General features: G+C 42.8%; 1 protein-coding gene across 2 annotated transcripts in view; it reads left to right on the forward strand.

Moving 5' to 3' along the window:
* tp53bp2 (tumor protein p53 binding protein 2) overlaps window positions 1-15,830 on the forward strand; it is an 82,591-nt gene that overhangs the window by 52,454 nt on the left and 14,307 nt on the right. For both annotated transcript variants that reach the window (XR_004412838.1, XM_033025482.1), the window contains exons 11-13: window positions 1,875-2,026; window positions 4,003-4,447; window positions 8,027-8,823. Coding sequence is in view for 1 of the 2 variants with exons in the window: in XM_033025482.1 (XP_032881373.1) it covers window positions 1,875-2,026; window positions 4,003-4,447; window positions 8,027-8,823 (1,394 nt within the window). In the remaining variant the exon portion in view is untranslated. The remainder of the gene's footprint in view (window positions 1-1,874; window positions 2,027-4,002; window positions 4,448-8,026; window positions 8,824-15,830) is intronic.

Here is a 15,830-nt window from a genome sequence, read left to right on the forward strand (position 1 = left end):
TGCCACAGTAGGTATGTGGTTGGACCAGTTGCGTTTATGGTCATTGGTGACTTTCCATCCCCCTTCCAGGATATTGATGGATTTTTTTCAGGTTGCCTTCATTTAAAATATACATAACAGTCAAATCAAATTGCTACAAAGTGCTGGAATAACTCAGCAGGTCAGGCAGCTTCCCTGGAGAACATGGATAGGTAACATTTCGGATTCCGAGTTCACAAGTGTGGGAGATGCAGTTGTCGTAACTGTAGATGGCATACACTGCATCCTTTTACATTGGTAATGAAAATAATTAATGTTTAGTGTTGGATGTGAGGTGGACCAAGCGCGACTGGGATTATGGGGAGAAGGCAGGAGAGTGGGGCTGAGATGGGAAGATAGATCAGCCAATATTGAATGGCGGAGTAGACTTGACAGACCGAATGGCCTAATTAGGTTACTATCATTTATGAACTTATGAGTCTTGGATGACGTTAATCTCCTTCATAGTTGACGTTGCACTCATCCAGTCACGTGGAAGGTATTCCACTGTAATTCAGTGACTTGCAGATGATAATAATGCTTAATGGTACAGAGGTTGACTTTCTTGCGGTAGGATATCCAGCCTTTGACTTCTTGTTGCTGATGTGGCTGATCCAGCTGGATTTTTTATTAGCTCTGTGTGTATATTTTATGGAAACTGGCTGAAAAATACATCCAGTCTTAAGAAATAGAAGCATAGTGTACAAGAATAAGGATGTCATGATCAACTTTTATAAAATACTGGTTAGGCCAGGCTGGACAATTGCCCAGTTTAGGAAGCCACGTCTGAAAAAAGATGTGAACATTTCATAGAGGGTGCAGCAGAGATTTACTAAAGTGATTCTATGGATGCAGGGTTCAGTTGTATAGATAGATTGGTGAAGGTGGGGGTGTTTTTGGAACGGAGGGTATTGAAAGAGATTAGTTGGAGGTATTTAAAATCATAAACGGTATGAGCAGAATGCACAGTGAGAAAGTGTTCACATTGACAGGGGGAGTAGTGAAGAACTAGGTGAGTGGCTAAAGAATTGAAACAAATGTGCAGAATATTTTTTTGCAATGATTAGAGCAATAATGGAGGCAAAATCAAATGTAGAATTTAAATAGGAACTGGATTTTATCTGCAGGCTTGAGGAAAGGAAGCAGGGGAGGAGAATGTGGATTGTGTGCAGGTACAGATTAGTTTAACATGGACATCATGAGCAGAAAGGCCTGTTTTCGCTCTGTTCTGTTCAGTGCCTCACAGATTTGCCTCAATTCTAATTCCATGGCGCAATGGCCTCCTGAGTGGTAATTGTTCTGCGATGGGTAAAATAAGCAATCATTTTGTTGATGTGTAGTGATGAATTTTAGGAGATTTCATTGAAGGTTAAGCTTAAGTGATTGAACCTATAGTACAATAAAGATTCTGTAACCAAAATCAATCAAGCATGCACCCTGTGTCTAGATCAATCACGCCTACACCCTTGTGCCTGTGAAGGAACTGCAGATGCTGGTTTAAATCGAAGATAGACACAATGCTGGAGTAACTCAGCGGGACAGGCAGCATCTCTGGAGAGAAGGAATGGTCTCGACCTGAAACGTCACCCATTCCTTCTTTCCAGAGATGCTGCCTGTTACTGAGTTACTCCAGCATTTTGTGTCCACCATTGTGTCTAGATTGCTTTGCTGATTAGTTGTAATGCAGAACCTTTCAAATCTTGGTTATCAACTTCAATGCTCGTGATAGAAAGATAAATTGGGTTTAAAACACATAAGTCTTCAAATAGTTATTGCATCCACTGGTATTTGTTTGTTTGACATCAAACTTTGCTGAGATAAATAGATGAGTTAAAAAAGAAAATTCCATTTAACAGTTGGTGACGGTGACGTTGTGATGAGAGACAAGAATGATAAGAGAGTGCGTTGTTTCTCCATGTTTGAATCCATGGATCCATCTGCAGTAATTCCATCATCTGGAATACTAAGAAAAAACCAGAGCAGTGAGGACCTTCTGCAGGAAATTCAGGTACAAAAGCAAAAATCAGTACATTCCATCTCATGGCAAGAGTATTTTGTAACATCTATAAACCTCTTCCTGAATTACAAAATGTAACACAAATGAAAGAACTTGTTAAAGCTTTAAAAAATGAAGAGACAAAATTGCACCAATAGAGTTGAACCCTAAAATAGATAAATTCCAAAATCTTCACAAGTTATAAAACTCCTTAATAAAAATCAAAGATGTTAATATGCTTGAATTTGCATAACCAATTTCAGTTAGAGGCTGTATTTCCTTAAGATGGAGATTTTAAGTACATTTTCTTTCTACAGTCAAACTGAAATTGGGGCACATCTTTTAAAAAATTCCATCCAGGTGCAAAGTTGTACAAATTTACCTTTTCCATAAATATATTTAATAATATATTTTATTTTCCATAAGGCAAGGTCTCTTGAATGACTTTGCCAATATAAAGACAAGTAAACAGATGTTTTTTTATTCTATATGTAATTTGTACTTCTCTGCCTCTCACTGATATAATGTAAAACAAAAATAAGCAAAGAACATTGCAAGCAATGTACAGAATCACAACAAGCTTGAATGTAGTTAATAGACAAAAGCTGTTTTGGTTTGTGGATAGTTGAACGGTCAGGGTACATGTTTAAGATAATAGGATAATGATGCAGTGTGTTTTTATGCAGAATGGTTATGATCAGGATTTTTTTGCATACACTGTCATGGTCATTTCAAATTTGTTCCCCTTTTGTACTGGATTTTTAAAAGATAATTCTTTTTGTCATAGTCATACAGCATGGAGACAGGCTCTTCAACCTAACGCATGCATGAGTTAGGTTGAAGAGCCTAGAACCAAAATAATTATCTTTTTTAGATAACCTGGAGTAAGCACAAAACATTGTGAGCACAGAGCGTGAGCAGCCAGAGGTCCTGGTCCATATTGGTATCCAAGACACAGGTGGGAAAAGTGATGAAAGAATTTAGGGAGTAGGGTAATAGATTAAATAAAAGGACCTAGGGTTGTGATCTCAGGATTACCACCTGTGCCATTTGCTGGTGAGACAAGGAAAGAAATATAGTGTAGTTGAATACTTGGCAAATGTATTAGCACCATGAAGGCAACTGACCATTCTGGAGATTTGTTTGCGGCCACATAAATGTCCGTACCCCGTGGGAGGTAATGATGTCGGAGAGCCCTACTGTGTTGTTCAACAGAGTCAGCTGTAGGGCCACTGTCCTGGCTGCTGCTATTATTTGCCCCTGAGGGGCTATCACCCAATCCAAAATTGTATGATTGATCAGTGGTGCAACTAGCCCCTCTCTTTCGCACTATAATTATTGTGGGGCTAAATAGTGCTGGGGGGAGGAGTGCATTAAAAATAATGCTGGGGGGAGGAGTGCAAATTGAGAAGACTCCAAGGCAACTAAAGGATCTGCTCCTAGCAACAACATGATGAGAGTCAGTGAATGCTCATTGAAGGAAAATGGTGTCAGTGGAAGTATTCAGAATTAAGTAAAGTCGGGCAATTTGGAAATTTAAAGACATAACCAAAGGTTTTGAGAATTTGAGAGAATTAGCATGGGTGAGTATGGATGAGGATTGAAGATTAGCACTGTTTGATACTGATGTACTAAATTAGCATGTACGTAGGATGGAAGATTGAATGCCATCAAGGAATGTATTGGGATCTCCATATCTAGTGGTGGCAAAGGCCTGTAAAAGGGTTCCATTAATGATGGGATCCTATGCCACTTTCCTGGCCAGAAGCAATTTACAGGTTTATGATCCAAATGAATGAGTTAAGGTTAAATAGGGCTCTCAAAACGTTGGTCATCTGGATCAGCCTGAGTTGGTGACCATGCAGGAGATTGATTTGTGTGCAGGGACAGTGGCCAATTGTGAAGAACAAGATGGTGTTTAAATTAGAAATTATAACTAGAGTTCTATTTTCTATTTAATACAATTTTATTTCAATCTCAACTTTCAGATTGGTAATAAGAATGTGGTTAAAGTACCACCCCCTGTCCCTACCAAACCCAAGCAGATCTCCTTGCCTTTTTTTGGACCATCTGGCTTAGCTAATGCAGCAGAGATCAAGACTGAATACAACCCACAGAAGTTACCTGGGTCTCTCGGCAATGTAGCCAATAAATTGAAGCCAACCCAAACTGCCGGACCCCAGCAAATGCAACATTGTGCTGCAAATGCACAAGTTCAGCCATGTCCTGAGCCACCTCCTGCAGCCACAGTTAGGCCTTTCACCCCACAACCATCTAAAGAAACTCCTTCCCAATCCCTGAGAAAACCAGAGACAGTGGCTGCGAGTTCTATCTATACAATGTACACCCAGCAACAAGCACCAGGCAAAAACTTCCAGCAGGCTGTTCAGAGTGCCCTGACCAAAGTGCAAGCACGGCCGCAGTTCACAAGTGGTAAGTAATATTCATTGTGAACTTTTCACTGCTTTGTTGAATTTGTGAATTTTGTTGTTTACTCTTCCCATTTGAATTGGTTGAGTAATTTATTGTGTTCAAATAAATAATCTTGCACTTTCCCTACTCCAGAGTTGTTTAATTTAAAAATACATTAAATTTGGAGATGAAATGTAAGAAATGGGACCCAGAGAATGTTATTCAGAATGCAAATGCAGAGGAAACTGTTCTGAACATATTTTCAATTCTGCAGGTTCTGGGACATAGTGTCACCCAGGATTGTGGCCACGTTTGCAAAGACCTCTAGAGATCTTCAGTTAAACTTGTGCCCTTGACATCTCATCATACATGACTTCCTAGTTAATTGTCACCACGGTGCATTTTCCATTCTTTTTTCTTTGGCCTCCCCGCACCACAGGATGGCGGGAGTGACATATGATGAAAGAATGAATTGACTGGGCTTATATTCACTGGAATTTAGAAGGATGAGAGGGGATCTAATTGAAACATAAAATTCTTAAGGGATTGGACAGGATAGATGCAGGAAAAATGTTCCCGATGTTGGGAGAGTCCAGATCCAGGGGTCACAGTTTAAGAACAAGTGGTTGGCCATTTAGGACTGAGATAATATTAAAACCTTTTGAGTTGTGAATGTGTGAAATTCTCTGCCACAGAAGGCAGTGGAGGCCAATTCATTTGATATATTGAAAAGAGAGTTAGATATAGCTCTTAGGGCTAACAGAATCAAGGGATATGGGGAGAAAGCAGGAATGGGGTACTGACTTTGGATGATCAGCCATGATCATATTGAATGGTGGTGCTGGCTCGATAGGCTGAATGGTCTACTTCTGCACTTATTCTCTATGTTTCTACCACATGAAATGGTCATTCCAATCCATGGTATGATGCTCTAAGAACTGTCCTCAAAAATGCCTTCAAATCACCTTGCAGGCATATTGTTATGGTGGTCACCGTTTTCATTGCCACTGCTTTCTTTGTTTTCTCATGACTAACTCTGTCCAGCCAAATTACATATTTGGATTGAGTCAAATTTCCTTTACCGAGTAGAAGGGTTATTCTTTTGGTTTTGGCTATAAACTCTGTAAACAATTATTTAACTGCTTTTCCTGGTTGCTTCAATTGACCAGAAGCTGACTATTTAAAACAAATGTTGCTTATTTCTCATCCACTTATCTTATATTCTATATTGCACAAAACTGCATTATTACTTGCGTCATTTCTGTCTTCACTGAAACAGGATGCTGTCTGTCACCAAAGCAATCCTTCCATGTCCTTGCTTTGCTCAACTCTAATCTTTCCCATCCTTGTATATCCTTTCACTTTCTTTACAACATCTGTGGATGAATGTCAAAGACTCCGGCTTACAAATGCTAAGCATCATCAATATTAGATAAAATAATAAAAGTAACAATAATGGATTTGCCAAACTTGGTCCTTCCAGCTTTACTGTGAATTGTAGCTATAGACTTTGATTTGTGCTTTTTTTACAGCATAAGTGTAATATGAAAGAGTTGGTGTCTGTTGGATAAAATTGGATTATTTTGCACTGCTGCTGTTCAATTAATTTGCCATATTTACCACACGGTTTTTTTTCAAAAGCTTTGTAGTTATATTAAATGTATATTTAACTGCCAATAACTCTGAAGCAATATGTATTCTGTGAGAAACCTAGACCATATTTTAAGTCAAGTTTAACATAAGTGTTATCTCCAAGCCAAAGTTAGCCGAAAAACTATGTGCGTTATGGAAAATATTGATAATTGGTTACATCAAAAAAACTAAGTGGCCAGTTTAAATTCTATATTATTTAATTTGTTACTTAAGAGAATTATAGAGAGACAAGGTGCAAAATTATTTGATTCACTTCAGGACGTTTTAAAAAATATGCTGAAACAAGGAATTGCAGGTGCTAGTTTACAAAAGAAGACAAACTGCTGGAGTAACTCAACAGGTCAGGCAGCATCTATGGAGAGCATGAATAGGTGAAGTTTTGGGTCAAGACCCTTCCTCGGATTGATTGTGGTGGGGAAGAAAGTTGGAAGAGAGGAGGGGTAGGACAAAGCTTTTTAAGTATTAGATACAGGTGGGGGGGTGTTGATATGCAGATAGTTGGACAAATGCCAGAGATTAAAATAATTTCAACGATCATACCACTGGGTTGTACGCTACCCAAGCTGAATATGAGTCGCTGTTCCTTCAGTTTGCATGTTGCCTCACTCTGGCTATGGAGGAGGCCCAGATGGAAAGGTCAGTGTGAGAATGGGAAGAGTTAAAATGGTTAGCAACTAGGAGATCCAGTGTAAGTGTTTGGCAATGTAAAGGAGGTACACCGGGAACACATTTACTGCATCCTGTATCTACCGATCATTTGCCAGACTTTTTCCTGCCCCTCCTCTCTTCCAGAGGTAAGGGAAACGAGAGATATAGAGTGATATAAAATAAATGAATGAAAAATATGCAAAAAAGTCACAGTGATAAAGGAAACAGCCATTGTTAGCTGTGGGCGAGGTGAGAACTAGTTGCAACAAGACGACTTTGAAGCTATGATGACTTGGGTGGGGGAGGGATGGAGAGAGAGAGGGGATGCAAGGGACATCATCAGGTAGGTCCAGGCAGACTGAGCGAAGGTGTTCAGCGAAACGATGACCCAGTGTACGTTTGGTCTCGCCGATGTATAAGAATCCACACCTTGAACAACGGATACAGTAGATGAGGTTGGAGGAGGTGCAAGTGAACCTCTGCCTAACCTTAAAGGATTGTCAGAGTCCCTGGACAGAGTCAAGGGAGGAGGTATAGGGACAGGTGTTGCATCTTCTGCGGTTGCAGGGGAAGGTACCTGGGGAGGGGATGGTTTGGGTGGGAAGGGATGAGTTAACCAGGGACTTGCAGAGGGAACGGTGTCTGCGGAAGGCGGAAAGGGGTGGAGATGGGAAGATGTGACTCATGGTGAGATCCAGTTGGAGGTGGCGAAAATGTCAGAAATGTGTTGCATACAACAGCTGTTGGGATGAAAGGTAAGGACTAGGAGGAGGACTAGCCTCTTTCCAGTTTCCTCGTTGTGGTTTCATTGGACAATGTATGCACATGTCAGATGCAATTTTTTGCACTTCTGAATGCCAACTTTCAATTATTCCTATCTTGATTTTTTGCATTCATTCTAGGTCAGCATGGGGCAGTTTTCCTTGTATGTGCATTGTAGGATTTAAAAAATGAATCATGCTAGTTTAGGTGCTTGAGACAGGCTTTTAGCATGTACAGTGTTTGCAATAGTAAAATTACACTATTTCCACATTGATATAAAATTAGAATGTTCCAATTTAGCCTACATTAGCTTTTAAAAAGTCAGGATGCTGATTTGGGTAAAAACTGAGAGAGCACCCTGAACAAATAAAGAAATAGAGGAAGATGCTGGTCATACTATTATTTCGCTAAAGAAATGTTATACCCAAGATATGAAGTAAGTCATAAGTCATGTGAAATAATTCTTGTACAATTATACTCTCAAGTTAACGTGAGCTGTGTCTATTTCTGAAATTTGCATTGTATTATTATTTGCAGTATACGGTAAACCAGTGGTTCCTGGATCTTCACAGAGTTATGTAAGCAATCAATCTCAATCTGACCAGGATATTAATACTCTGCATTCAAAGAGCCAGGAGAAACCAGATTGCCCTGAATCAGAGACTGATAACGTTGCATCTGAGACTGAGCGCATTCCACGACCACTGAGTCCCACAAAGCTTCTTCCATTTATGTACAATCCATATCGAAATCAGAGTGATGCTGATTTGGAGGCATTAAGGAAAAAACTGTCCAATGCACCAAGGCCACTGAAGAAGCGTAGCTCTATTACAGAACCAGAGGGTCCGAATGGACCCAATATTCAAAAACTGCTATACCAGCGCACAACACTGGCTGCAATGGAAACGGCTAGTCCAATGCCATTCTATCAGCCAAAAAAACCTACTTCATCAACAGAAAATACCATAAATGACAGCAGAGATGTCAATGCTAAGCTAGAGGATGAGACCACAGCATCAACAGGTGAAACTCCAGATCTGTCAGAACCAGTTGTGAAAAAGGACACCAAAGCAGAACGTGCTGAAGAACTTGTGAGAGCGTCTCCAGGTAGCTCGGTACCTGTGACAGAGGGCCAGCTAGCTGCTTCTACTCTCTTACCTTCTGTGGAAGAGCAACCGAGTCGGGAAAGCACACTCTCGCCACAGGAATTAGCAGAAGAATATCCTCCTTACCCACCACCTCCTTATCCTGTTGTGGGTGATCATGAGACTGTGGGTGATGATAGTTTTACTATGCGTCCACCTGAAATTACTGGACAGACTGTCTTACCACCTGTGAGTAATGTGTATTGCCGATATCTTATTGGAACATTAGTCATTAATCACTTCTGGGGCTATAAGAATGATTAATGTTGGATTTGTAGTTCGTATTAAAAAAAAAAGTGATCATACCAATTTAAATTATCAATCAAAGTTAAATAATCTCTGGTTATCCCCAAATACTATTCATAGAAACATAGAAAATAGGTGCAGGAGGAGGCCATTCGGCCCTTTGAGCCAGCACCACCATTCATTGTGATCATGGCTGATCGTCCCCAATCAATAACCCGTGCCTGCCTTCTCCCCATATCCCTTGATTCCACCAGCCCCTAGAGCTCTATCTAACTCTCTCTTAAATCTATCCAGTGATTTGGCCTCCACTGCCCTCTGTGGCAGGGAATTCCACAAATTCACAACTCTCTGAGTGAAAACGTTTTTTCTCACCTGTCTGAAATGGCCTCCCCTTTATTCTAAGACTGGTTATGGACTCGTCCAACATTGGGAACATTTTTCCTGCATCTGGCTTGTCCAGTCCTTTTATAATTTTATATGCTTCTATAAGATTTTATATGTTTCTATAAGATCCCCCTCATCCTTCTAAACTCCAGTGAATACAAGCCTACATTTTCTCAAAATTGATTTTGGAGTCGTAGAGTGATACAGTGTGGATACAGGCCCTTCGGCCCAACTTCCCTACACTGGCCAACAATGTCCCAGCTACACGTCCCACTTGCCTGCGCTTGGTCCATATCCTTCCAAACCTGTCCTATCCATGTACCGTCTAACTGTTTCTTAAACGATGGGATAGTCCCAGCCTCAACTACATCCTCTGGCAGCTTGTTCCATACACCCACCACCCTTTGTGTGAAAAAGTTTTGCCTCTGATTCCTATTAAATCTTTTCCCCTTCACCTTAAACCTATGTCCTCTGGTCCTCGATTCCCCTACTCTGGGCAAGAGACTCTGTGCATCTACTTGATCTATTCCTCTCATGATCTTATACACCTCTATAAGATTCCCCCTCATCCTCCTGCGCTCATGGAATAGAGACCCAGCCTACTCAACCTCTCCCTATAGCTCACACTCTCTAATCCTGGCAACATCCTCGTAAATCTTTTCTGAACCCTTTCAATCATGACAATATATTTCCTATAACATGGTGCCCAGAACTGATCACTATATTCTAAATGTGGTCTCATCAGCTTCTCATATAACTGCAACATGACCTCCCAACATCTATACTCAATACTCTAACTGATGAAGGCCAAAGTGCCAAAATCCTTTTTGACCACCTTATCTACATGCGACTCGACTTTCAAGGGACCATGCACCTGTACTCCTAGATCCCTCTGCTCTACAACACTACCCAGAGGCCTACCATTTACTGTGTAGGTCTTGCCCTTGTTTGATGTCCCAAAATGCAACACCGCACACTTTTCTATATTAAATTCCATCAACCATTCCTCTGCCCACCTGGGCAATCGATAAAGAACCCGCTGCAATCTTTCACCACCTTCATTGTCTGCAAAACCACTCACTTTTGTATCATCAGCAAACTTGCTAATCTTGCCCTGCATGTTCTCATCTAATTCATTGATGTAGATGGCAAACAGTAATGGGCCCAGCACCAAACCCTGAGGCACACCACTAGTCACAGGCATCCAGTCTGAGAAGCAACCTTCCACCATCACCCTCTGCTTCCTTCCATGGAGACAATTTTCTATTCAGTCACCTCTAGTTTAAATTCTCCACCTCCAGATTAAATTCCCCACCTCCAGTTCAAATTCCATTTGGAATAATTTGGAGGACCAAGAACCAGGCTATCTCTCCTTGGATCCCATGCGATCTAAACTTTCAGAGCAGCCTACCACGCGGAACATGGTATTGGGAGTAGGTTAGAAATTGATAGAAAATTGGTTGGCAGACAGGAAACAAAGAGTGGGTAATAACGGGTCCCTTTCAGAATGGCAGGCAGAGACTAGTGGGGTACCGCAAGGCTCGGCGCTGGGACCACAGCTATTTACAATATACATTAATGATTTAGATGAAGGGATTAAAAGTTACATTAGCAAATTTGCAGATGACACAAAGTTGGGTGGCTGTGTGAACTTGTGAGGAGGATGCTATGAGGATGCAGCGTGACTTGGACAGGTTGGGTGAGTGGGCAGATACATGGCAGATGCAGTTTAATGTGGATAAATGTGAGGTTATACGCGTTGGTGGCAAAAACAGGAAGGCAGATTATTATCTGAATGGTGTCAAGTTGGGAAACGGGAAGTACAACGAGATCTGGGGTCCTTGTTCATCAGTCACTAAAAGTAAGCATGCAGACACAGCAGGCAGTGAAGAAAGCAAATGGCATGTTGGCCTTCATAACAAGAGGACTTGAGTATAGGAGCAAAGAGGTCCTTCTGCAGTTGTGGATGATCAGCCATGATCACAATGAATGGCGGTGCTGGCTCGAAGGGCCGAATGGCCTACTCCTGCACCTATTGTCTATTATCAAATGCCTTACTGAAATCCATGTGCACAACATCTGCAGCTCTGCCCTCATCGACCTTTTTGTTCACGTCTTCAAAAAAATCAATCAAATTTGTGAGACACGACCTCCCACGTACAAAACCATGCTGACTGTCCCTAATCTGCCCTTGCCCATCTAAATGTCTGTATAACCTATCTCTCAGAATACTCTCCAGTAACTTTCCAACTACAGATGTTAAGTTCACTGGCCTCTGGTTCCCAGCATTTTCCCTGCAGCCCTTCTTGAAAAGTGGCACAACATTTGCCACCTTCCAGTCTCCCTGTATTTAAGGACGACTCGTAAATTTCAACCAGGGCTCTTGCAATTTCTTCTCCACTTTCCCATAATGTCCTCAGATATGTCTTATCAGGCTCTGGAGATTTGTCTACCTTCATACTCGATAGTACCTTCAGTACTTCTTTGACGATAACACTGACTGCTCTCAAGACACTTCCATTGACTTCCAAGTTCCTCCGTCTTACTGTCTTTTTCCTTGGTAAATACAAAGGAGAAATACTCATTGAGGACCTTGCCCATCTCCTGTGGCTCTACACAGAGGTGACCGCTTTGTTTCCTGAGAGGTACCACTCTCTCTCTAGTTACCCTTTTCCCCCTTATGTATTTATAAAATCTTTTGGAATTGTCCTTAATGCTACCCGCCAGAGCTATCCTGGCCCTTTTTTGCTCTTCTGGTCTCCTTTTTCAGTTTCCTCCTTAGTTCTCGTAACTCCTCCAGAGATGCCCTTTATCCCAGCTGCCTATACCTGTCCCATGCATCCTGCTTGTTTTTGACCAATGCCTCAATTTCCCTCGTCAGCCAAGCTTCCTTACCTCTGCTTGCTTTGTCCTTCACTCTAACGGGGACGTACATATCCTGAACTTACATCAGCACCCTTTTAAAAACATCCCACTTGGCCAATGTTCCTTACTCCTCAAATAACCTGCTTCCGTCAACTTGAGCGAGACCTTCGCTCAAACCCTCAAATTCGGTCTTACCTCAGTTGAGCATTTTAAAACGTGGACCCTCTCCGTCCTTATCAATAACTATCTTAAACCAAATCGAACTGTGGTCACTGTCCCAAAAGGCTCCTCCACAAACACTTCATTAACTTGCCTTTCCCAATTTCCCAATACTAGATCCAGCGTTGCCCTCACGTGTGGGCACCTCTACATAATGCTTAAGAAAACTCCTGAACACTTTTGAGGTATTGCACCCCATTTGAACCCTTCACACTATGATTTTTCCCAGTCTACATTGGGAAAGTTAAAATCCCCTTCAAAAACCTTATTTGACCTGCATCTGTCTGCAATCTAATGGCATATTTGTTCTTCTAATTCCCATTGACTATTCGGGGGTCTGGTACACAACCAACAAGGTGACCATCCCTTTCTTGTTCATCAGCTCCACCCACATAGCCTCACTAGACGAACCGTCCGTAATGTCACCTCTGATCACTGCCGTGACATCCTCCTTAACCAAAAATGCACCCCCCCCCCCCCGCCCCCCCCTCCTTCCTCTGTTTCCCTCATCCCTGTCTCTCCTGAAGCGAACCCTGGAACATTGAGCTGCCAGTCCTGCCCCTCTCTTAACCAGATTTCACTCATGGCTACAATGTCCCAGTCGCTCGTACCTATCCATGCCATAAGCTCATCTGCCTTGCCTGTCAGGCCCCTTGCATTAAAATATGTGCAGTTTAAACCAACCCTCTTTCCTCGCTTTTGTGCTGTGACGATGCAACTGGTTTAAAGCCCAATGATTTTCAGTATGGGTCTGCCTTGATGATCAAAGCGTAGCTATGGACACACGCATGGGCTCCAGCCTGCCTCTTTGTCGGGTACGTCGAACAATCCTTGTTTGAGGCGTACCAGGACCCCATCCCCGACCTCTACCTCCGCTACATCGACGATTGCTTTGGTGCCACCTCCTGCACCCACACACAACTGACTGACTTCATCCGCTTCACCACTATCTTCCATCCGGCACTCAAATACACCTGGACCATTTGCGAAATTTCCCTACCATCCCATGACCTCACTATCTCCATCGCAGGTGATAGACTTCTGACCGACATCCACTATAAACCCACTGACTCCCATGGCTATCTAGACTACTCTTCTTCCAACCCTGCTTCCTGTAAGGACTCCATCCCCTACTCCCAATTCCTCCGTTTACGCCGCATCTACTCCCAGGATGAGGTGTTCCACACCAGGGCTTCTGAAATGTCCTCATTCTTCAGGGAACAGGGGTTCCCCTCCCCTACTATAGAGGTCCAGGGTCTCTTCCATACCCCGTAATCCAATCCAATCCAACTTTATTTGTTAAGCACTTTAAAACAACCAATGTTGACCAAAGTGCTGTACAGAAGAATAAACAAGACATCATAAACAGACAACATAACAGCAAAGTGCTTTACATAAATTAAATAATAAGTTCCATTACAAACCATAGAAAAAGGTAAAAAAAAAAGAATAAAATGGACACAACACATTTTAGAGTTCAACACAAACGTCCCCCCACAGCAGAATCAAAACTTTCCACTGTGGGGAAAGGCACCAGAAAGTTAAGTCCTCTTCCTCTGTGAGACACCCGAGGTCGGGGCCCATTTGTGGCCTTGCAGCCAGTCCAATGATTTTCAGAGCCCTCTTGCCGTGAAGATGGAACTCCGGCGTCGGGTGAAACATTCCTCAGCGGCTTTCTCTCCCCATCCCCCCACTCGCAACAAGGGCAGAGTCACCCTAGTCCTCACCTTTCACCCCACTAGCCGTCACATACAACAAATAGTCCTCCGTCAGTTTCGCCACCTCCAACGTGACCCCACCACTCGCCACATCTTCCCATCTCTCCCCCCTGTCTGCCTTCCGCAAAGACCGCTCCCTCCGTAACTCCCTTGTCAATTCTTCCCTTCCCTCCCGCACCACCCCCTCCCTGGGCACTTTCCCTTGCAACCGCAAGAGATTCTACACTTGTCGCTTTACCTCCCCCTTCGACTCCATTCAAGGACCCAAGCAGTCATTCCAGGTGCGACACAGGTTCACCTCAATCTCCTCCAACCTCATCTACTGCATCCACTGCTCTAGATGTCAGCTGATCTACATCGGTGTGACCAAGCGTAGGCTTGGCGATCGTTTCGCCGAACACCTCCACTCGGTCCGCATTAACCAACCTGACCTCCCGGTGGCTCAGCACTTCAACTCCCCCTCCCATTCCGTATCCGACCTCTCTGTCCTGGGCCTCCTCCATTGCCAGAGTGAGCACCACCGGAAATTGGAGGAACAGCACCTCATATTCCACTTGGGGAATCTGCATCCTGGTGGCATGAACATTGAATTCTCACAATTCTGTTAGCCCTTACTGTCTCCTCCCCTTCCCAGCTCTCCCTCAGCCCTCGGGCTCCTCCTCCTTTTTCCTTTCTTCTCCCCGCCCCCCCACCCCCGCCCCCCCACCCCCGCCCCCCACCCCCCATCAGTCTGAAGAAGGGTTTCGGCCCGAAACGTTGCCTATCTCCTTCGCTCCATAGATGCTGCTGCACCCGCTGTGTTTCTCCAGCATTTTTGTGTACCTTCGATTTTCCAACATCTGCAGTTCCTTCTTAAATGCCTTGATGATCAATTGGTCCTTCACTTGCACAGCAGCAGAGGTTGTTGCAACAGCATTACTGCTGACCTTTGTCTCAACCTATGGGTCCTTATGCTGAACCGATGGCTAGGATCCAGGACGGAATTAGCATGGATTACTTTCCATCCTCTCGCCATATGGGATACTTCTTGTGACTTCCACTGTCAAAAATGGACCAAAGTGGACCTAATTATTTGAGAATGATGTTACTCTCTGGATTGTTTCCTTAATGCTTGTGAAGGTGGACCGTGATGGTTTGAGAGACGGGAAAGGTTTAGAGGGACATGGGTCAAATATTGGCAAATAAGACTTGCATAGATAAACATCTCGGTCAGCATGTCACACCAAAGGCCCTGTTTCCAGGTTATATGACTCTATGGCTGGATACGGGAGGGAGAAAATGGGGAAATATAGACCAATAGGCTGGCATCAGAAGATGGGAAAATATTGGAATTTAGTGTTGAATAAACAGTAACAGTGCATTTAGAAAACAATATGATAGGCCAGAGTCATCATGAATTTATGAAAGGGAGAGTGTGTTTGACAGTCTTCCGAGGTTAAAACTCACAGAGCGGCAAGAGTGAACAATGATTTTGGTGTATTTGGCCTTTCAAAGACCTTTAGAGAAGGAGCTACAGGAATTTAGTGAAGAAAATTAGAGATCATAGTTTTGAGGGGAAATAAACTGGCATGAATTGAGTATTAGTTAATCTACATATTATAGTATAGGGATACGTATGTAAATTTAAGGTTAGCAACGGTACCTCATGAGCGCCAGAGAAAATGAACTAGAACCCTACCCGTCACAATCAAAATGAAAATTTGGAATGGAAAACCAAGGGTAGTGTGGATCAGCATGGTTTAATGCACTTCTTTAAAGCTCCTA

The sequence above is a fragment of the Amblyraja radiata genome, chromosome 8 (genome assembly GCF_010909765.2).
Source record: "Amblyraja radiata isolate CabotCenter1 chromosome 8, sAmbRad1.1.pri, whole genome shotgun sequence".
NCBI lineage: Eukaryota > Metazoa > Chordata > Chondrichthyes > Rajiformes > Rajidae > Amblyraja > Amblyraja radiata.